Raw genomic sequence first — 21,408 nt, 5'->3', positions numbered from 1 at the left:
TCCATTGTTGGCAGTCTAGGGAAGTGGGTGGTTCTCTGTTTTGTTTTTGTTTTGAATTATTTATACAGGCAGGCTTTTCTGGGGGTGAGATTTTCTCTGGGTTTTTGTATTTGTTTATAAGGTTTACTGTATCTTGAGGCATTTTTTTTTGTTTTGTTCAGCTTTTGTTATTCTTGAACTCAGCTTGCTCATAGTATCTTCCAAGTGGCTTCTGTAGCCCTTTATGGACAGGCTGATGTACAACCTAAAGGCTTTTACCTTTTGTGCTGGGCTGCCCACTGGTCAGGGAATACGGGGCTTCTGTGCAGATGTGTGCTGGGCTCACACAAGGAACATGGCTGACTTGTTCTCCTAGCAGGGCCAGGGGGTGGAGGAGGCCAGAAACTGCTCTAGACCACATCGGACCATACAGCAACTGTGATGGCAAAGCCACGTGTCTCTGTCCTCAGTCGGTGCTGGAGGGCGCATGCAGGATGCTGAGCCTCATCCATTTTTGGATTCATTAACCCTTGCATGTCCTCCACCAATGCTTGTTTAAAAATATGTATAAAGAAGGGAGGCAAGGTAGCATTTCATAGGATCACCAAGGTTGGAAAAGACCTCCAAGATCATCCAGTCCAGCCGTCCACCTATCATCAGTATTTCGCCACTAAACCATATCCCTTAGTAAAACATCTAAATGTTTCTTGAACATCTCCAGGGACGATGGTTGCACCACCTCCTTGATCCTGTAAGTGAAGGAGTAGGGCTCTGCTAGAGCTGGATGTATCCTCTGAGTTCATAGCTGGCCACATGGCTGAGGTTGTGTGCAATGCTATGGCTTTGGTATGCTGTGGCAGGACAACAGCTGCTGGCCTAGAAGGCATCCATTTGCCCACGTTGAGGAAGAGCAGGTTTGCCAAAAGTCTCACCAGGCTGACAATGGAGCAGCTCGAGGGAGAGATCTGCTTTTGCAAGAGGGGCTGTTTGGAAGCCCGGTGGGACTTCACAAGACAGAGCACCCCATCTGGCTGAGGACTGTCTTTGTTATAAGCAACTGGAGAAAGTCTTCAAGTCAGAGGTTGGTTCTTTCCAGAGATTTAACCCTCTGACTCCTCACAGCAGAATACAAGCAGTCCAGGTAGTTTCTGAACAACAACTTAGCCCGAGGTTGACACAGGTCATGCAGGGAAGATGTGCAGCTGGATCTGCTATCCCCTAACAATAACAGGTTGGCAATGTGGTGAACTATAGCAGCCTTCCCTGAAATGACCAAGAAATAGTGGAGTTCAGGATTGGAAAACAGGGATTTCTTGAGAAACCTTGACTCAAGCTATCCCAGTACCCAGTGAGATGCATCTGAGTGCTGGGAGGGCTGACTCCTTGTCGTTGCAGGACTGCACTCTATTGTCTTTAAAAGCTCTTGTAAATAAGGGCATGTCCCTGACAACTGGAAGAAGGCAAATGTTGCACCTACCTTCAAGAAGGTTAGGAAGAACAGTTCAAGAAGCTACTTAGTTGGTCAGGCTCGCTTTGCTCCTTGAGAGAGATTCCTTGAGAGAATCATGGAGCAAGTCCTTTTGGAATATGTTTCTGGACACCAGAAAGAGAAAGCAGTGGTTGGGAAGATACAGTATGGATATGTGAAGGATAGATTATGCTTACCCAACTTGATAGTCTGAGGTAAAATGAATAAATGTGTGGATAAGGGAAAGCAGTGGATGTCACTTACCTTGGCTTTAACCAGGCTTGCAGTACAGGCTTCCCATAGCTTTCTTGTGTCCAAGCTGGGATGTTGAGGGTTGGATGGGTGGCCTCCTAGATGTGTGGAAAAACTGGCTGGGTCATGTGGCACAAAGCATGGTGGTTAATGGTTTGTACTCTACCCAAAGGCTGTGTAGAATCACAGAATCATAGAATGGCCTGGGTTGAAAAGGACCGCAGTGATCATCTAGTTTCAACCCCCCTGCTATGTGCAGGGTCACCAACCACTACTTGTGGAATGACTTGGGAAACCCTCCTGGGGCCCATCCTGTTTTGGGAGTGTGGTTGGCTAGAGAATTCCTGAAGTCTGTTCTGACCTGAATAATTATGTTGTTCAAACAAGCTGATGTCAACCGGATGTCAATGTCAGGAGGAGACAGTGCCCACATCCTATTATAGACAACTATTTTTGCCCAGAGGTCTAGCCATTTTTCTGTTGAAATGAAGAACAGGCTGATTCTGTAGCCACCTCTTTAGAGAGGAGGACTGTGGTGAAGGAAGGTTCATTACCTGTGTTTCTGCAGTAGCATTCTTGACAATTCCTAAGATAAATTTGGTGCACACAAATCATGTACAAACTTCTTAGCCCCTTTTCACTAAGCTGTAAGAGCAGAGTTTTGCAGAGTTGTACTGAGGGACATGGTTAAGTGGGGAAATATTGGTGGCAGATGGATGGCTGGACTGGATGATCTTGGAGGTCTTTTCCAAACTTGGTGATTCTTTCATCCTATGAATTCTCTCTAGGTGGATGTTGAGTTTCCCAACAGTTCTGTAAATGTGGGCTCCTAAAGTCAACGTTACCACTAATCACAGGAGTCTTATGGGCATTGAAGGAATCTTTTCTTTTAAGCAGTGATACCTTAGTTGATAAAAACACTTTAATCCATTTTTACCTGCCATAAAATGGATAAATGTGATGCAGTGTTGAGTTTCCAAGCCCTGGAGACAAGGTTTTGCTTTGATTCTTCATAACTCTAAACTCATTTAGACTTCTTGTTGATGGTTTTCCTTCTGCCTGCTTCAGTTAAGACATTTGAAGACTGGTGTGGTTTTTGATGCCTCTATTTGGATTCTCTGTGCTGGCAGAGGACGAAATTTAAACCTTAACACCTGACTCAGGTTTTTTTTTTTTTTTTGTCTTAATGAAGCCTTCCTCACTTCCAGCCCTCTGAGAGACAGTGAAGCTTTATTTAATGAGAGCCTACTGAAGCCAGCCACTGAACGACACTGTGTGAAGTATCTATCATCAGTGTTCATCTTTATTTTCATGATTGAAATCTTTTTTTGTTTTTTAAATAGGAAAAAAATGAAGGATTGCTCTTTCACTCATGTCCTTCTGGACTGATTGCCAAAGCAAGCTGGGTCCTTTGTCATTGTATGTAGCAGTTCTTACTGACCAGGAGATGAACTGCATTGCATTTTATTGGCATCTGTGATGAGGGGCGGTGTGAGGGGTTTACTGACCTAGTTCTTCCCTAAGTGACTTACACCAAAGCCAAAAACAGGACTGATGCACCATTACCTTAAATATTGAGAGGTGGGTTGGTACCAGTGCGGGTCAGAAGGGAACACCTTTCTGGGACACCTGAGCTTCCCCACCTGCAAGCAGATCCGGGTCTGCTTTGAGGAAAACTATGGGGGATGGACATTGGTGCCCCTAATCTGGGAGCATGAAGATGGAGGGTTGCAACGAGCAGCTTAGCTCTACAACGTGAGGCAAGGAAAGGCTGAGGTGATCAGCCTGTTTTCCAGGGAGGCCTTACTTGCCCACAGCTGGCTGTGATGGATGTGGAAACTCAGGGTCTTTGGTAGCCAAAGAAGCTGCTCAGTAGCACCACAGCACTGACAGTTGCCTGTGAAGCTCAGCACTAGCAGGCTCCCTCTGTTTCTAAAAAGGAAATAAATGTTGGGAGTGATGCTGGAGAACAGAGGCTGAGGCACCGTTGTGTTGAACCTGTTTTTTTCATGCCTTATGCAGATGTTGAGATGGCTTTGCATGAAGCCCAGTACATTGCAACATGTTATAAATACATGTTCTTGCATATAAACCTAATAAATCCAAATACAGGGCCAGTATGACTTGGAGGAGTCCCCAGAACTCAGGCCAAAGCAGAGTTTGAAGACAGATTTACAGAGGATTGAAAACAAGTGTGACCTGAAGCTCACATGGGTGAGGGCCTTGAGCTCTGTTCCTTCCTTGCAGGCTGGGTTCCTTCCCACACCTGCACTGAGATCTCTCAGCTGGGAAGAGATGTTGGCTCATCAGTTCTCTGGAATTTATCAAGCCAGTTTTTTTTCTGTCTAAAAGACTTAAAAGTGAGCAAGCAGTTACTTCAACATCGTCATGAAAAGATGTAGGAGCATTGTAAGCTTGCATGGGCTTTTTCCAGCGCCATGAACTGCAGCTGGGGGACTTGGAAAAGCATATGCAAAAGTGCAGAAATGAGAACTGTTTTATACAGCTGTGAAGGTTCTTTTTGAAGGTGAAGCCAAGTGATTTTTCTCACTTTATCTGAAATACTTGTATTGACTGGAGCTGCTCTGTTGAAAACCAGGAATCAAGCGCTGTCTTGGCCAAGCCTGATGCATCCAGCTGTGTGCCTGCAAAAACTCATTCCTCAGACATGGGGGAGCTCTGCAGTTTCTCTGGCCGTGTGAGCTGCTCAGTGAGATGGGGCAAAGCTTGTTGGGCAGTCCTGAAGACAAGGGGTCTTGTGCAGGCCCTATCTGTAGCACTTGTCTTTCCGTGCTTCCTTGCACTGTTCCCTGCCTTTCTTGCCCAAAACAGTGAGACTTTGTTCCTGCTGCCTTCTGGAGTTAGCCCAGGGCTTGTGTTCTCCCAATAAGCATGTACTGCTTGGCAGAGTGTCAGCTGGTGCCTGCTGGAACCTCACTGAGGAGCTCAGTAAGACAACATGGCCCTTGTGGTAGCCGTATTTCATTAGGGCTATCTGGTCTGCTATGGACTGGGAGGCTTCTGGAGGTGCAGTGTCCCCAGAGTTGTTTTGAACTTTAAGGCACTTCACTGCATACAAACTCTTTTTAAAATGACCTCCCCGGTCCACGTGCCTTCAGCTGTACTCCAGTTTTCAATGTTGGCACCAGTGGCTGCCCTGGTGTTTGCCCACCTCTGCCTCTATACCGTGCTCTTCTAGCTGATGCTTCAAAGAAGCAAATGCAGAGGTTGCCATGAAGTATACTTTTCCATCAGTACTTCCAATGCTGTGCTTTGGGAGCCAGCTGCTACTTCTGCACCAACCTGTGTCCTGAGATGCAGCCACTTGGGGTGGGCAGAAATAACAGCAAAGGCACATATCAAATCCTTGTGATCATCAACTAGATGGGCAGGTGTCTAATTCACTGTGTCCACAGCACAAAACTGAAGCTCTTTGAAAACTGAGTGCATTTTCTCCATGCTCTCCATTATTTTTGACATATTCTGGTGATATCTCTGGTCTAATTCTGACATATTCTTAGTACAAACCAGAAGCTTGAGGCAGAAAAGCAGCAGCAGGAAGGCTTTGTCCTGGGGAGTGCTTACCTTTCAGGGATCAAAGCTCAGTGCAGAGCATGAAGGGGCCCAGACTTGGTAATTGCAGTAAGCAATTATACTGAGCACAGACCAGGAGCTTGCACTCCTGTCATGTTGTTCCCCCTCTGTGTCTGCCTTGAACAGGACTAAAGAATTCATCCTGTCAGACTTGTGTCTAGACACTTCTCTTTCCTTGCTGTTTGTTTTCTTTTGTATTAGTCGTCGTGCATTCAGCTGCTTTCTAACAATAGTATTCAACGCAATCTGCAGGTACTTGGCAGTGCAGGGGCAGCCCTGGACCTGTGTGTACCTTCACACCCTCGTGGTTGCATGAATAGGAACCAGACAGCCCGCATCCCTCTTCAGCTGGCCAAATCCTGCATGAATCTTGCTTAGCCCCAACCCGTGCAATTCTGCTCTCTGAGAGAGGAGGAAAACGAGCAACAAATTAAGTAGAGATTTAAAAGAGATTAGGCACCAGAGTGCAGTTGGCTTCTCAGCTATTTCAGTGTACCCATCCCTCGTGCTGTGGGTAAATGCATGCTGACTCAACCCTCTGAGCAGCCCATGTGTCTGTGTCTGTTACCATCACATCTTAACTTCTTCTGTAGTGTCTGTCCCTTGGTCAAGCAGGAATCCTTGGGGCATGGAGCTTGTTTTCTCTGGGACTGCAGTCCTATCTGTTGGCCTGGCTGTAACACAAATGGATAAAATAAGCAATTCACCCAGAAGAGTTTAATTACTCCAAACACCCTCTTCATTGCTCTCAGAGGTATTTTAGCTTCCATGGCTTGTGTTGGATGAGGTTATGGCTCAGGGGGACAGCTTTGGCAACAGATTCTGTGTAGGGTAGAGGCAAGGCAGGCTGCTAGTGCTCTCTGCTCTGTAGCTGCACATCTTTTGGGGTTTGGGGTGTGCAATGCTTGAAGCTGCTTCTGCCCATGCAGTGTAGACATGGGAAGGCAGTAACCCTACGTGCTCCCGTCCTTATTTCCCCTCATAGGGTGGCCGGTCTTTAAAAACAAATGTAGGAGGCAGGCCCCCCAGGCTGGGCCGTGCTGTGTGACCTGTACATGGGTAACAGCCCCATGGACTGGCTGAGGAGCTGGGAACTGACTCGTTCCCAGGGCTGCAGCCTGGGGGTGATGGCAGCAGCATAGCCTGGAGCCTGAGCAAGCCCCACGGCAGCGCTCTGACTCATCTTGCCGGCACATCGGGAGGGACCCAGTTAAATCAGGACATCTGGGCAAGTCTGACTCCTCTGCTCAGCAGTACTTGAGCCCTGCCCCTTGCTACAAGCTCCTGGGGACTGCACTCCATGCCTTGAAGGAATTGTTATCTGGGCTCTTGTTTAAAAGCTTAGAAGAACTGTATGTATCTCCTGTTGTCGTCTTCTCTAGGGGGTTGTGCTGTAATAGGTGTTGAGATGCACATGATAGCTTGGGATGCTTGGGAAGAACTGAAATCTTATTCGGAGCAGCGTCTTTCCTTGTGTGTCATCAGATCAGCAAACATGAGGAGGCAGCACCAACAGCATGACAGCTGTCTGGAAATGAGGGCTGAATTCCTGGCACTGCTGCCCTTCTGCATTTTGATAACAGCCTCCTGAGTCTCTGCTTCATAGAATCACAGAATCTTTTGAGTTGAAGAGGCCCTGAAAAGTCATCTAGTCCAACTCCCAGGGGTGCCCACAGCTCCATGAGGTGCTCAGAGCTCCATCCAGCCTGGTCTTGAATGCTGGCTTTCTGGGCTGAGGGGCACATTGTTGGCTTGTGTCCAGCTGCCATCCATGAGTACTCCCATGTCCTTTTCATCAGGGCTGTGTTCTACCCTTGCATTCCCCAACTTGTACTGATAGTGGGGGTTGCCACCGCCCAGGTGTTGTTGAACCCCATGAGGTTCTCCCAGGCTCATTGCTCAACCTGTCTAGGTCTCTTTGGATGGCATCTCATCCCTTAGCGTGTTGACTGCACCACACAGCTTGGTGTCATCCACAAACTTGCTGAGGGCACACTCAATCCCACTATCAAGATGTTAAATAGCCCCAGTCCCAGTACTAACCTCCAAGGGAGACCACTGATCTCCATCTGGACATGGAGACATTGACCATCGCTCTCTGGGTACAGTCTCACAACCAGCTCCTCATCTACTGACAATTCCACCTATCAAAGCCATATCTTTCCAATTTGGAGAGAAGGATGTTGTTGGGTACCATGTGAAAGGCCTTACTGGAGTCTGGATAGATGACACCAGTGGCTCTTCCCTTGTCCTTTGACGCAGTGACACCATCATAGAAGGCTTCAGGTTGGTCAAGCAGGATTTGCCGTTGGTGCAGCTATGCCAGTTCTCCCTCGTGTCACCTCCCTCTCTTCCATGTGCCTTAGCATAGCTTCCTGGAGGGTCTGCTTTATGATCTTTGCCAGCTCAGAGGTGAGGCTGACAGGTCAGTTGTTCCTTGGGTCATCCTTTCTATCCTCCTTGAAAAATCATCGCCTTTTTTCCAGTAGCCAGGGAGCCCTGCTCTGGAAGCCCATGGTGCTTGCAGCTGGGCCAGTCTTGCTTGTTTGCCGCACTGCTGAGAGCTGAGGAGGGTGTTGCTCAGGTTTCTGTACTCACACACTCTCTGGCACAGCTTGTTTCAAATGCATTTGCAATTTTTTCCCCTAATCTTTCACAATTCCCCTGCTCTGTGTGCATCTCTTCCAGGCCTTTAGCTGAAAGCACAGCAACATCTCCTGGAACTGGGTGGCTATTGCAAGCTCAGCTGTCAGTGTCATCCTTAAATCCCAAGTGAAGATATTCACTCAGTTCCAGAAACTCCATGTTGGCTCCCATTGTACCAGGTACTGAGGATGGCATGGGATAGTGCATGTCCAGTCCATCGCTTCCCCTTCTGAGGGAGGTTCAGGCTGAATATTAGAAAAAGTTTTCCTGCAAGAGGTGAGGCACTGGCACAGGCTGCCTAGGAAGGTGGTGGGGTCAGTATCCCTGGAGGTAGAGATGTAGCACTGAGGGACATGGTCAGCGGGCATGATCGGTTGGGTGATCTTATACTTGGTGATCTTACACGTCTTCTCCAGCCTTACTGGTTCTATGATTCTTCACCTTCATGAGGTTGAGGAGGGAACCAGCTATCAGAAACTGCCTGCCTGTTATTCAGGTGTTGCTCAGAAGTTGTATCTAGCAATGCAGGTCATTGTGTTACACCTGGAAGTAATGAAGGAGGTAGGAGGAATCCACCTCACAAGCAAGTATAAGAACTGTCAAATGTCTGAATTTAATTACAAAGGAGCTGGTAATGAGCAGGGAAGCTACTGGGTATCCTTGAGAGCTGAGCAAGCTGCTGGAGGAGGTTCTATGCTCAGATATAAAGCAAACTACTGTATTTGTTCACCTTATATGTAAAACCACATAGAGCTGGAGAAAAAGACAAATGCAAAAGGGCAAAGATCGAGTACTCCAAGGCCTCTCATAAGAGACAGCAGCAGCAAGGTTGGGTAGCACTGTCTTGTAACTGCATCGTCACTGACTCCTGTGTCTGTGGGACAGCATCTCAGTGCACACAAGCTCTTGGAGCACAGCCGACGTGGACTGCAGCCCAAGCCCATCTGCAGGCTCCCTCCCTTCTCCTGGAAGGGACCTGTTGCCCACATAACTGGAAGTCCAGGCTTGTTGTATGATAGCACATGCTGCAGTGGCAGGCGCAGGGTGAGAACACTGAGGCACCTTAAGGTGGGCTTTGGCTTAGGAAGGAGGATTTTTTTGTACTTGCACAGAGTATCTGTTGTTTGGCAACATCTCATATTGACATGGAGAATGTCTTTTTTTTTTTTTTTTCTTTGGCAGTGCTTGACATGAGGCTGTATTTATTTACCTCCTGGTGTGGCTTCACCCATCATACACCATTCACTGGTGCATTCAGGTGCAGAAAATGGCCATTTAGGTACAGTTTTGTGATGCACTGTGACCAACCCACGGGAGAGGAGGCAGACAGCATTCAACCACTTTTTTGCTGAGCTGATGGCAAAGCTGATGTTTGGGCTGCCATGGCTGGACGATGGGATTCGTCATGCTGTGGGTGAGAAAAGGGAACTTATTCCTGTGTTGTGTCTGAAGGATGGGGGAAAGCTTGTTGCTTTCTGCCTTCCTGCAGTCTTCTCCTGTTTTTCCTCCAACAAATAGGGCAACAAAAACATAAATGCTGTCAGTGGAAGCTTTAGTTTTGCTTTTTGGCTGAAATTCCAGGAGAGATGTGCCACCAGTAAGGCGCTGATGAGGCACAGGTTGGGCTGCCCAGCGTTCCTCAACCAAGATTTTGCCTCTCCAAGCTCTTTGCTGCTTCTGTGCCCTGTTCAGGGGAAGGAAGGGCTCTGCATTATTTAAACCTCGCCGTGCTTTTTCCGAGAGACACATCTTTCCCTTGTTGTGACAACTAACCAACGGGGTCACGTTGCAGAAGAACATAAGAGCCAGGATGGGGAGAGGGAGTGTGGATGTGAATGCAGATTTCTTGTCTGGTGCAACACAAAGACTGCTTGTACTACAGCGCGCCCTGCAGCATTATCTGCCAAAGGTTTTGTTTCATTTCAGCTGCTGTCCTTGTTACGTCTGGACTGGCTAACTAGTATTTTAGGTGCTCCTGGAACAGTTTGGATGTATTCCTGCAACTTTCACTCACATCTCTATTGCTGTTCCTTCCTCCTGCCCTGCGTGATCATGGCAGTAAGGTCATTTCTGCTTCCAGATGGGCTGAAATCTTTCAAGCAGGAGGGAAACTCCATCTCTGCTCATTCCTGTCTCCTCCTGACACTGACATCCAGTTGACATCAGCTTGTTTGAACAACAATCCAGGACAGAACGGACCTCAGGAGTTCTCTAGCCAACCTTAATGGAGGGACTGCTTGAGCTGCTCCCACAAGCAGATGAACTTGGATTACAGTGACAGAGAAGCAGTATCAAGCATTTATGCAAAGGACCCAAACCCATAACTTATTTTACAGATCTCCAATCACCAACCATTTCCAGAAGTGACAGCTTTCAAGGCACGCAGTCACTCTGGTTGCTTTTTCCCACTGATGTTTGGGAGGCTCTGCAAGCAGAAGGATAACGGGTTTTTGTACCCGCAGTTTGGGATGTTTAGTACGCAGAGGCACTTCCCAAGCATTCCGTGAGAACAAAAAGCCCTTTTCCTGACTGTTTACAGATGACTTGCAAAGAATAAGCGAGAGGTTTGAGCATCGCTGAGCCGAACAGCTGCCGAGAATTCAAATCCCTGGTTGCAAGCCGTGCTCTTTCCACCAGCTCTGCTTTGAAAAATGCAGGACTGAGGCATGTCCCAAGCTAGAGCTGTCCATCAAGGGCACGGTGAAGGGGAAACCTTGTCTCATTTCCATTCCCCAACTTGCTCTTTGAAAGCCGATTCTTTAAGCGTTACCATTTCTGGAAGCTTCTCAGTGTTTGGGTTCCAGCTGTGATCTCGTGGGCTTCAATGAACTTTTTCGAGCTGGAAGGAGGTTGCATGAACAATGACATGAAGATGACTGCTTGCATCTGTGTGCACTGGGACGTATCAGTCCCTGCAATGAATAATGTACATACCTCTACCTTTGATTTTTGCAGCATTGGTTTTCATTTCTTGCATTAGCTCTGTAAGACATAAGGCTGACTTTCCAAATTTTCTAAGCTCTCAAACTGTATCTTCCATAATCATAAAGAACTGTGCTGAAGAACACAGAATCTTCCAAAGCCAGGCCAGCCCCAAATCCTGTGTTGTCAGTGTCTGCAGTGGGAAGGGCTGAAACAAAGTCACCTGTAAGGTGGCATGCACATCCCCAGTTATCAGAGCTAATTCTCTGTGCCACCAGGGAACTTTCTTACCTGAAACAGAGATATTACGTGACAGAAACATTACACTTCAATACCAGCAGTGGGCTTTAGTAAGCTTGTTTTGCTTTTCCTTATTTTTATTTTTTTTTAATGAATTGGATATCCTTGAAGTTCTGCGGCAGTTTGGGACATTTCTTTCCTTGCAGGTGGTGCAAAGGAGCCCTCAGGAGTACTTGGCTCAGACTTTACAGAAGGCAAACAAAGCACTCAAATGTTATGTGAAACCAAACCAAACAAAATCAAAAGCGCAATGCACCTTTCTTATGGAGGCGTTTCTCCACAGCTGGTGTAGCTTATGCAGAAGCCCGGAGTGGTACTGCAAAGCTTTTACAGGGCTCGTTAGGGCTGACCTACTCTGCTGTGCTTTCAACTTCTACATAGAGGCATCTTCCAACTCCTGCTAACAGCAGCGTGGTAGAGATTTCTCCCCACTTCTGAAACATAGTTTTGTTCTGCTCCAAGCCTCAGCTTTGTTGGAGTGGCCAAGGAACCTTGAAGTAAGGGTGAACCTACGGTGACTGCTTTCTCTAATGCATATTTGCACATCAGCTTCAACGTAAAACAAACACCTTCCCTGCCAGATGTAAGATACCATTTAATTTTTTGCTGTAGTTTGCTTTGGGTTGTGGGCAGTCTGCTGGGCTGCAGAAGGACAAAACCTTTGTTGTCTGTTGTGTTTCACCTGGGGACTGCTCTGTAATTCAGCACAAGCAAAAGGAGGATATCTGACCTGAAAACATTCTAGGGTTCTTGTCATTTTCTTGGAGCAAAACCACTGTTTGTCCTACCGACTCCAGAGAGTCTGTGCCACAGTGCACCTTACTTTGTGTCTGCTGCCTCCACCCTTTTAACCAGAATTCTTCAAGCAGATATGCACATACTGAGTATGTGATTTTGGAGCTAACAGGGGATGTCTGGGCTCGGCTGAACCCATTCACATGGTTTAAGCTCATGTCATCCATTCTTTGGATCAAAAATCTGATTGCCGAAGTGCATACTAACAAAAAGATGGAGACCTAAGGGGACTTGGAAGCCAACAGTTTGACAGCAGAGGTTTGCTAGCCTGCTTTTCTGTCAGTTTCCCTGTCAGAGCTTGTTATATAGTCACTTCTACATCTGAGGGGTGACAAAGTGGATTAACACATCCAAGTTAGATGACAATGAAAACAAATGTATCCCCTGTTGGAGCCATTCCCATGCTGATGGCTGCAAGGGCGTTTCTGCTGCTTCCTCCTGTGAAAAGGATGACATCCAGTAACGGCATCCCATAGCTGAGAATGTACTTGCCAGCCTGAGCCCTTGTCCTGGGACTGGCAACTCTGCTGGGTGTCTGCTCGTGATCCTGCAATTCACAAGCTGTACAGCTGGAGATAGGGCTCTTGAGTTCCTGTATTCCCAGTCATGAAGATGTAAATAATAATGCACCACATTGCATTAATCAGCAAGGGATGTAACGGCTATTGGGGCCAGAGGGAAGGTGTTCTACTGGCTTGAAATGCCATTGGGCTCATCCTGCTTTATTGGGCTTTATTGGATTCATATGTCCTCTACAAGTAGAGAGCAGGAGCACGAGGTGGCAGACATGTTTGCATTTGTTACCATGATCTCCATCCTGCCCATGGCTGAGTCCTGCATCTCTACTGCTACCTGAAGTTTGTTTGCAGGTATGTGAGCTATGGCACAAGCCATTCCCTGCAGCCTGCTACATACCCTGCTTTGTATGTGTGACACTGGCATGTTCTTATGCGCCGGCAGCTATTGGGGTGGCAATGTCATGTTTGTTGAAGGACTGAGTTTGGTTCTTGTATTGAGGTCTCATGCCCTGTCCCACTGCTTGTGCAGATATGCTGGTGCTATGCTGGAAGAAGATTTTTCTAGACAGAATTGATGTTATAAACAATTTGCTGATTAATTTGCTGCTTTCTTAACATCACTGATCCTACAGCTACATCCTTAAGCAGACATGTGTGAATGTAAAACACACAGTAGTAAAATTATATCCCAATTTGGATGCAGAGCCCAGCTTCCTTATTGCCAGGCTTTCAAGCCTGTCAGGAGCTCCAGGGTTGCTCATGCAGAAATAGCTGGTCTGCCTGAGTGAGCTTATGAGTGTTGTGCCTCAGCATCTGAGGCAGAAGTGTGAGCTCTCACAAAGGCATGCGCTGCATTTTCCATAGGCAGCGCCAGCTCAGCTTGCTCAGATGCTCACATTGAGCCTATGGCAGGGCTGGGGATATGCTCCAAAATGTGCCCAGACCTCCACCATGCCAACATGTCTCTCTGAAGACATCGAGCACTTGGCACAGCTCAGTGGCTGCTCATCCTTTTCAGCTGCTTGCCCCTCCATTCTGGACTTGTGGCAGTTTGTAGTTTGGGGTTTTCCTTTGGGCACATACAGAGGTGTGGAGGAATCACAAGAAAGAAGCGTTGAGGCAGCAGAGCAAGGCTGAAAGACCAGCACAGAGCTCTGGGATAACCTGCTTTCCTTTCTTCTTCTAGTTGTGCTCTTCTGGTGAGATGAAAGTGATAGGGCTAGAGGGAATGGCCTCAAGCTGCGCCAGGGGAGATTCAGGCTGGACTTTAGGAAATACTGCTTGTCTGAAAGAGTGGTCAGGCACTGGAATGGGCTGCCCAGGGAGGTGGTGGAGTCACCGACCCTGGAGGTGTTCGAGGAACGTTTGGACGTTGTGTTGAGGGACATGGTTTAGTGAGAACCACTGGTGATGGGTGAATGGTTGGACTGGGTGATCCTGTGGGTCTTTTCCAACCTTGGTGATTCTGTGATAGAGGTTACCTAGCAGTCTTTTCCCAGGTATGCTCTCCAGAGAGAGGCTTCATGTTTCTGTCCACCAGCCAGGAAGATGCTTCAGGTCAGTGGGTTTTAATATCTTCAGATCAGAACATCCTCCAAAATACAACCCCTCCCTGGAGTGAGCAGCCCTGGACAAATCCAAACGCTCAGGAAAGGTCTCAAGGCCAGGCCCGCCCTGAGCCAAACAGCACCCATGTATTGAATGTCTGGTTTGCTGATAAGTGCTGCAAGGAAAATGCCCAGTCTACAGGATGGTGACCAGTCCCTGTGCAGGCATTGTGGTGAGCTGTGCTTGGGAAAGCTTCTGGGAAAAAAAAAAAAAAAAAAAAAAAGGAAATAGGATTAAACAGACCATCCTTTATACTTTCCAGGGGCTTGGCTAAATAAATACTTTTCTCCAGGTGAGAAAATTGAGTTTGACAGTAAAATCCTTCAGCCTTCACAAAACATCCCCAGCTATTCAGGTTTGCTTATTAAAAGTCTGGTTTATATAAATAACCCCTCCTTCATCAGTACCTGTGTGGTTTATGCACACCCACGCATGAGTCTGGGTTTATTTATTCCTAAAACTTAAACCAGCCCTTAAAACACACGATCATAGAATTACAGAATCACCAAGGCTGGAGAAGACCTCCAAGATCATCCAGTCCAACCATCCACCTATCACGTATCACCAATATTCCCCACTAAACCATGTCTCTCAGTACAGTAGCTAAGTGGTTCTTGCACACCTCCAGGGATGGTGACTCTACCACCTCCCTGGGAAATGTGTACACATTCCAAGATCCAAGTGGACCCAGTTGCCATGTCAGCAGATTTGTGCCTACAAAAGAGCAGCAAACACAGGGCAGGAATTCAGCATCCCGTCTCTCGGGCGTGTGAGCTGAATCCTAAGGGCTTTCATTTGTCCTTCATCCCGCGTGGGAAAAGTTGGCCTGAGCCCATCTTCCTGCAGTCCCTCAGGCTCTCGGATCCGGGAAGGCAGTGAGCGGGGCTCTGCCCTGCCGAAGGCTGATTTGCTGGGGAACAAACTGGTGGTGTGTGTGTGTGAGGGAGCGATACCCGCGCCGTGACAAATTGCAGAAACCATAGGAAATTCATCAGGCTCTCTACTACTGGCTCAGCAGCATCAGAATTGTTTTCACTGTCTGGTAATTAGGCAAAACACAGCCTTGTTTTCCTCCTTTGCAACCTTGTAGTGGCTGGTGCATCAAAGCAAGGGCACATTGCCCGGCACAAGGAGCTCTCACCCTCGAGCAGTTTCATATCCAGAGGGCTGGATTCAGCCAAGGGGAAATCAGATCTGCAAAAAGTGTCCTCTAAGCTCTTGCATGGTTACAGTGGATTGCTGCAGCTGCAGTTCTTGTGCAGGATACATCTTGATATATCCGCAGAAGTTCTGGGAGAAGAAATCCTGATAGTAGAAAGTTGGGTGGAGGCTTCAAAAGTTGACCTAATGCTGCTAATTGCCACGCATGCTTTAACTAACATAGACTTCACCAGGAGCATCTACCCCAAGGGTAAGTCCTGAAGATAACTGGGGTGCTCGCTCCAGAGATCTGTGTTCGTGCAGAGAAAAGACTTCATAGCTGCCTATTTATGAGATGGTGTGGGAGGAACGTCTGAAGAAACAGATGCAGGCTCTCTTCTCCAAAGAGAAAATTGGATGAAGAACGAAAATGACCTCGATGAACAGGGGAATATCATAGGAACCTGTTCCTTGGAGGCAGAGAGGAGGAATACATACACGTAGATAAGGGCTGTGTGCGAAAGTTGAGTATTGTTCTTTGGGGAATTTCAGTGCATCAAAGGAGCCTGATATCAGACCTGGATTAACATCAGAAGAAAGGTTTTCTGAGGAAAAGAAGTAAGAGAGGGTGAGAGATTTATCTGGGCAGGAGAAGGTAAGAGGGACTCACTGGTGTTAAATTTTGAGGTGCTTTCTGGCTTTTCCCTGCTTTGCTCACCATGCTCATATAAAGCACCAACTCCTTCTGCTCAGACGTCTTTGAGTGCAGGAGAGATGGCTCAGAAGGCTTTGTGGTGGGGCCAGGAAGTGGGGCAATAATTTATTGAGTGTGCGTATGTGCTCAATTTTCTATTACAAACATAGGTTGAAGCCTTTTCCTTCCTCGTGGTAAAAGAAAACCCATCAAAGTGTGTCTGCAGTCTGATATGCTGTGCTGTCCTGCTGAGAAGAACTACGTTGAACCCAGAAGTAGGAGACTTAGATACTTTCCTCAAGCTGAAGGATCAGCTAAGCATTCTGCGATGCTTGGTGTGTCAGAGCTGCGTTAGGAATGCATCACATGGGCACCAAATGGCCCTTTGCATGAAAGAAAACCCAGGAAAGTTCTGTTGTCATAACTACTACCTGGGAAGAAATTGCCTTGTTAAAGGCAAAGTGCCTAATGACACTGCATCTCACTGGTTCAACCTGCAGTGGAAGCAATAGCTAAGCCAAAACTCTGTATACCTTGAAGTAAACTTCTTTTTGGGGGGACAGGTTGCCCAAGGAGGTTGTGAATGCCCCATCCCTGGAGGCATTCAAGGCCAGGCTGGATGTGGCTCTGGGCAGCCTGGTCTGGTTGTTGGCGACCCTGCACATAGCAGGGGGGTTGAAACTCGATGATCACTGTGGTCCTTTTCAACCCAGGCCATTCTATGGTGATTCTATGATGATGATTGGGGGGCTGAACCCAGCTCAAGTAGCAAAGTGGCTCTTCCTGACCCACAGGCACTCCCAATGCTTTGGGATGTAACGTGGTTCTTCTCTTGAAGGCTCCAGAGTCATTGAGGTCAACTCGAACGCATCACGCTGGTAAAGACCACCTCCTTACTACTATTGTTTGTTCTCAGAGACAAACTGTATGCATTAAGCAAAGCAAAGTTAGGTTGAAGTCTGCTGCCTGGGCCTTGGGCTCGGCAATCACTGTGTATGGGATGGGGCCTTGGGTTCAGCAGAGCATTGCCTCTCTCAGTATTTGGCTACAAAGAGGCAACCACCGTCTGTCTTTTCATAGGGCTGCTTTTCTGCTAACACCTTCAAATCCTGATGGGCTTCTCAAGACCTTTCCAGCTCTGCTGGCCTCACGTTGGACTGTCTGTGCCCAGCTCAGGCAGTGGCTGCTTCAGGATTTGCATGCAGTTTTGGTTGAGGGTGATATTTCTTCCTCTCCAAAAATCCCCTGTCTGCCCTAAGTTACCAAATAGTATCCCAGCCAGGTACGTGTTCTTTGCTTTCCCCTTTCCCTCCACCAGGCTTGCCCAGCACGATGGATCCAAGGGCACGGAGACACAAGGCAGGTCCAGCAGTGAGCTGATCTGCATCAGCAGGGACTCCAGACATCTCTGTTGTGTTCTACCCCCAAGCCTTGGCCTCGACTCTGCTGCCAATGTGAACAGCTCTGATACACATCTCTACATCCCTGTAGAGAGATGGGGGTTTATTTGTTTGTGTATTTTTAGATAACTTCCCACATTTGGGCCCTCATCGGGATGCCTCAGTCTTTCCATTTGCCAAAAATCCCGACTTTTGCTCATTTTCCATCCTCCCCCCCAGCCTCCTTCCCAGGCACTGAGTCACCATGTCTTATTATTAGCACTGGCACTGAAGTTCTCTGTTGTTCTTTCTCTTCCCAAAACACACAGCAATTTTTGACCCCACCTCTGCACCGTGGATGGGTTTCGGACATCCCTTTGGATCCGCTGCCTTTCAGGTTAGTGATGGATCTTCCCTTTTCTTACTGAATTGTTAAAAATAGATAAGAAATGACAGTCCCTCATCCTTTAGCACTTTGAGTCTTTGTTTTTCTGCCACATTACATTCTCTTTATTTTTTTGCACGCCCCGTAAAATCTTTTGCCAGGCTTTACTTGCATCACCTCCTTTGGGGTAGAGCAATAGCAACACACAACACTAAATACCTTTGCAGCCTCTCATCTCTCAAATATTCTTGAAAGTTGCTCCTGCAGATGCAGCCCAACAAGCAGTGCATCCTGCTGGCACAGCACCAGCCTCCTCTACTCTTGCATAATTTTCATTTGGCAAGCTGGCCTTCCAATTATGCTGCTCCTGCTTTAACTCTAATTTGATTGTTATCGATGCTGCTAATTGGAGGGGAAGGCAGCCACCCACAAGCACTATGTGGTCTCCTCCCTGTCTCCTCTCCAACAACCCACGAGAACAGCTTTTCACCAAATACATGTTTAAAAGGTCAGTACCTATGGACTGACAGCAAAGGCAGGGAAAACACTGGGCTAATTATTATCTTCCTTCATTAGGCAGGCCGCTCCGCGAGGCTCCAGCAATTAAGGATGGTGTTGAGGAACGAGCTGGGCAGGAATTGTTCTGGTGGAGAGAACCCTGCTGTGCAGCCTGGCTGGTAGGACCCAATGCCCACCATTGCCAACAGCATCCCAGAGTGGGGACAGGTGCTCACTCCATGGGATGAGCGCTGGTAACTCCTGGAGCACATATCTCTCCTGGAAATACTTTGCCTAGAAAGTGCCTTTCTCTTCATGGCTGTGTTATTTGGTGGCATTTTGCTGAGCCTAAGGGCTAATACCTTCAGATCCTGCTTTCCAACAGCCCTGCTTGGTAAGCCAGAGTTCCCAGCGCGGATTTGTACATGGATGTGCAGAGCTGCAGGCAGGGCAGAGGTATTTCTCCCGGCACTTGGTGCCATTTGTTCCTTCTCACACAGCAATCAGTTCCTTTCTGTAGTTTTTGCTGCCTTGTCACTTCTTTAGCTCTGTCCCCACGTTTAGTCTACGGCCAGCTACAAAAAGTGAACAGTACTCAGTCCAGGATCAGGGGAAAACCCTTGAGCAACCTCCTTCCAGCCCGGTACTTCCTTGATGTGTGCAACTCCTGGTTCTTCCATCTCATCTATCTAGCTGTCACACCTCCAAGCCCACTTTGCCAGTAATTATGATTGCTCACTTGTGATAATTTTGCTTAAGCAATAGATTGGGCAGAGGATCATCAGAGCCCATCCCTTCTTGGGACAAGGATGGGTGTAAGAGGTAGCAGGCTGGCTCTCGGGCAGATAAGCAGCATGTTTAGGCTGCTGGAGTTCCTGGATTTTGACGTGTTATTCTCTTTCTACTTTATGTAGTTTATTTTCTCAACTGCTCTTCTGCAGAAGGCACCACGTTTGTAAGAACAGCAAATCCTTTCTCAGCCTCTTCTCTTAGATGACAGTCATACTCTTCTCCATTAAATATGATGGTCTATGGCGGGATTCAAGCTGGATTCTCCCTCTGGATTTCTATTCCAAGCTTTCAAATGGTGATGTACAAAGGTAGAAGTGTCCCCAGAGCTCTGTGCAGGAGGATGGCACCTGAGAGGACCCACCAATTTACTGTCATAACTGGTAGGATCTTGTGTTGTGTCATTCCTGGCAATACTTGATTGTGGGGAGACACTCTTCATGGTGATGTACGTAGGTTGCTCCGAAAGTAATGCCTTCTAGTGATTTCCATGGAAACTACAAGAGCTACAAAGAGTGCAATAACGCTGCTTGATGAATTCTCAGCTACAAAACACTGTTTTTCAGTGCAGCCACCATGTTAGCCATGCATTTTTGCCAGTGATGGACAAGAGCCTGTGTGCCACTCTTGTAATTATCTGCACCTGTGGAGGTGACCCCACAGTTTCACAGCAACAGCACTGTGCTGGGAATATGCTGCCCTCAAAGTCCTTTTTTCGTTGGTCTGAACAGGTGGAAGTCAGAAGGAGCCAAATCTGGAATGTACAGTGGCTGTGGTAGGAGAGCCCAGCCGGAATTGGTTGGGGCCTGGCATTGTCCTCTTCTCTGGCCCTACTGTAGTTCAGGCATCATTTTAGTCAGTGCTGTGATGTAGCAGGCAGGGTTGATGCAGGATGGCCATCACGCGGCTGCTGCATAAGGGTGGTTTTGTCTGACTTTTGTCCTGAGGAGCCGAGCAGCAGCGAAGGGCTCCGGCAGAGCCCCCAGCGGAGGGCAGCCGCTCCGCAGTCCGCAGCGCCCTCTGCTGCAAAGCCAGCCAGCAAAGGGGCTGTCGGTCAGGCTAAAGGCAACGGCCGGGTCTTCGTGCTCACAGAGCGACCAAAGGGAGCGAGAGCATCCAGAAACTATGGACAGAAAATGGAAAAGAGATCAGCCCATAGGAAAGCCTGAAAAACGGGGTGCAGCTGCAGCTGCTTTGGAGGAGTCAGGGAAGCCCGGTTGCTCATAATTACCTTCGTTTCTGCATAAGGGGGCTGGAAGAGGCAGAGGGCCTTGGCTGTGGGGCAGCTGGGGCTGCAGGGGTGGGTACAAAGCTGGGGTGCACCAAATTTCTCAGTGTCCTGTAGTTCAGGTCTGCTGAGATGCAGCACAGCAACGTGAATGGCAAAGAGAAAGCTCCCAAATGGAAGGGAGACAGTATACAGCTCTTAGCAGAAGGGATGGGGAGGACTGAATTCTTCAGTACAGTTGCTTCAGCCCTGCAAGGATTCGTTTAGAAGTTGGCAAAGTGGAGCCTGTGAAACCTGGTGGGCTGAGGGGCTGAGTTTGCAAAGGTGTCGTGGCCAGATGTCACAGGTCACAGCTCTGCAACTGGATGGTGATAGGACAAGAGGGAATGGTTTTAAACTGAGACAGAGGAGGTTTAGGTTGGATATTAGGAGGAAGTTTTTCACACAGAGGGTGGTGATGCACGGGAACAGGTTGCCCAAGGAGGCTGTGGATGCCCCATCCCTGGAGGCATTCAGGGCCAGGCTGGATGTGGCTCTGGGCAGCCTGGTCTGGTGGTTGGCGACCCTGCACATAGCAGGGGGTTGAAACGAGTTGACCATTGTGGTCCTTTTCAACCCAGGCCATTCTATGATTCTGTCTTGCAAATGCTTAATGCAGAGCTTGGGTACTTCAGGCACAGCACCAAGATCCTGTGCATTTAGGAATCTTAATGTGCTGCTGCTCAGATGTAATACACTTCCAAAGGAAGTCTCTCCCATCTTTATTCAGTGCCTGGGACACCAGAGGCTCAGCTCTGAGTGCTCACTGCTGGACACAGGGAAACAATACCACTTCAGTGGGATGTAAAGGAGCAGTACAGCTGGCTCTGAACTTTTCTAACAACCCCTTGTTTATGTTGTAATGCCTATGGGACAAAGAGTGCACTGATAGTATTTCTTCTTCTTTTCCCCTGAGAATAACAGAGCCACCAGGAGAAAGGCCCACATAAGCACTGCTCACTGGGACACATGGAGACATCAAAGCCTCCAGACACTGATCCTCCACCTCAGCTCCTGAAGACAGAGTAAGTAGTTTGCAGCATATAGAAAACAGGCTCCTTTTTGGTACTTAGAAGTGATAAAATGAAGGAAGAAAATCCAAGCTAGCATCAGCCACGCTGCAAATGTCAGTGTTTTCTAGAAAAGAAAGCACATGCTAAAGAGCTTTTGGGGT

General features: G+C 47.8%; 1 protein-coding gene across 12 annotated transcripts in view; it reads left to right on the top strand.

Annotated features, from left to right (window-relative positions):
* The window catches only part of LOC107053945, a 64,744-nt gene that overhangs the window by 38,248 nt on the left and 5,088 nt on the right, over positions 1 to 21,408 (top strand). For 2 of the 12 annotated variants that reach the window (XR_006930823.1, XR_005862027.2), the window contains exons 1-2: positions 15,228 to 15,493; positions 21,159 to 21,259. Coding sequence is in view for 3 of the 12 variants with exons in the window: in XM_040705277.1 (XP_040561211.1) it covers positions 18,494 to 18,634; positions 21,159 to 21,259 (242 nt within the window). In the remaining 9 variants the exon portion in view is untranslated. The other 10 variants (XR_005862026.2, XR_006930824.1, XR_003076377.3 and 7 more) reach the window with 9 other exon arrangements.

This window comes from Gallus gallus, chromosome 8, assembly GCF_016699485.2.
Source record: "Gallus gallus isolate bGalGal1 chromosome 8, bGalGal1.mat.broiler.GRCg7b, whole genome shotgun sequence".
NCBI lineage: Eukaryota > Metazoa > Chordata > Aves > Galliformes > Phasianidae > Gallus > Gallus gallus.
Note: the sequence above shows the minus strand (reverse complement) of the source record. Positions and strands in the feature narration are given on the sequence as shown.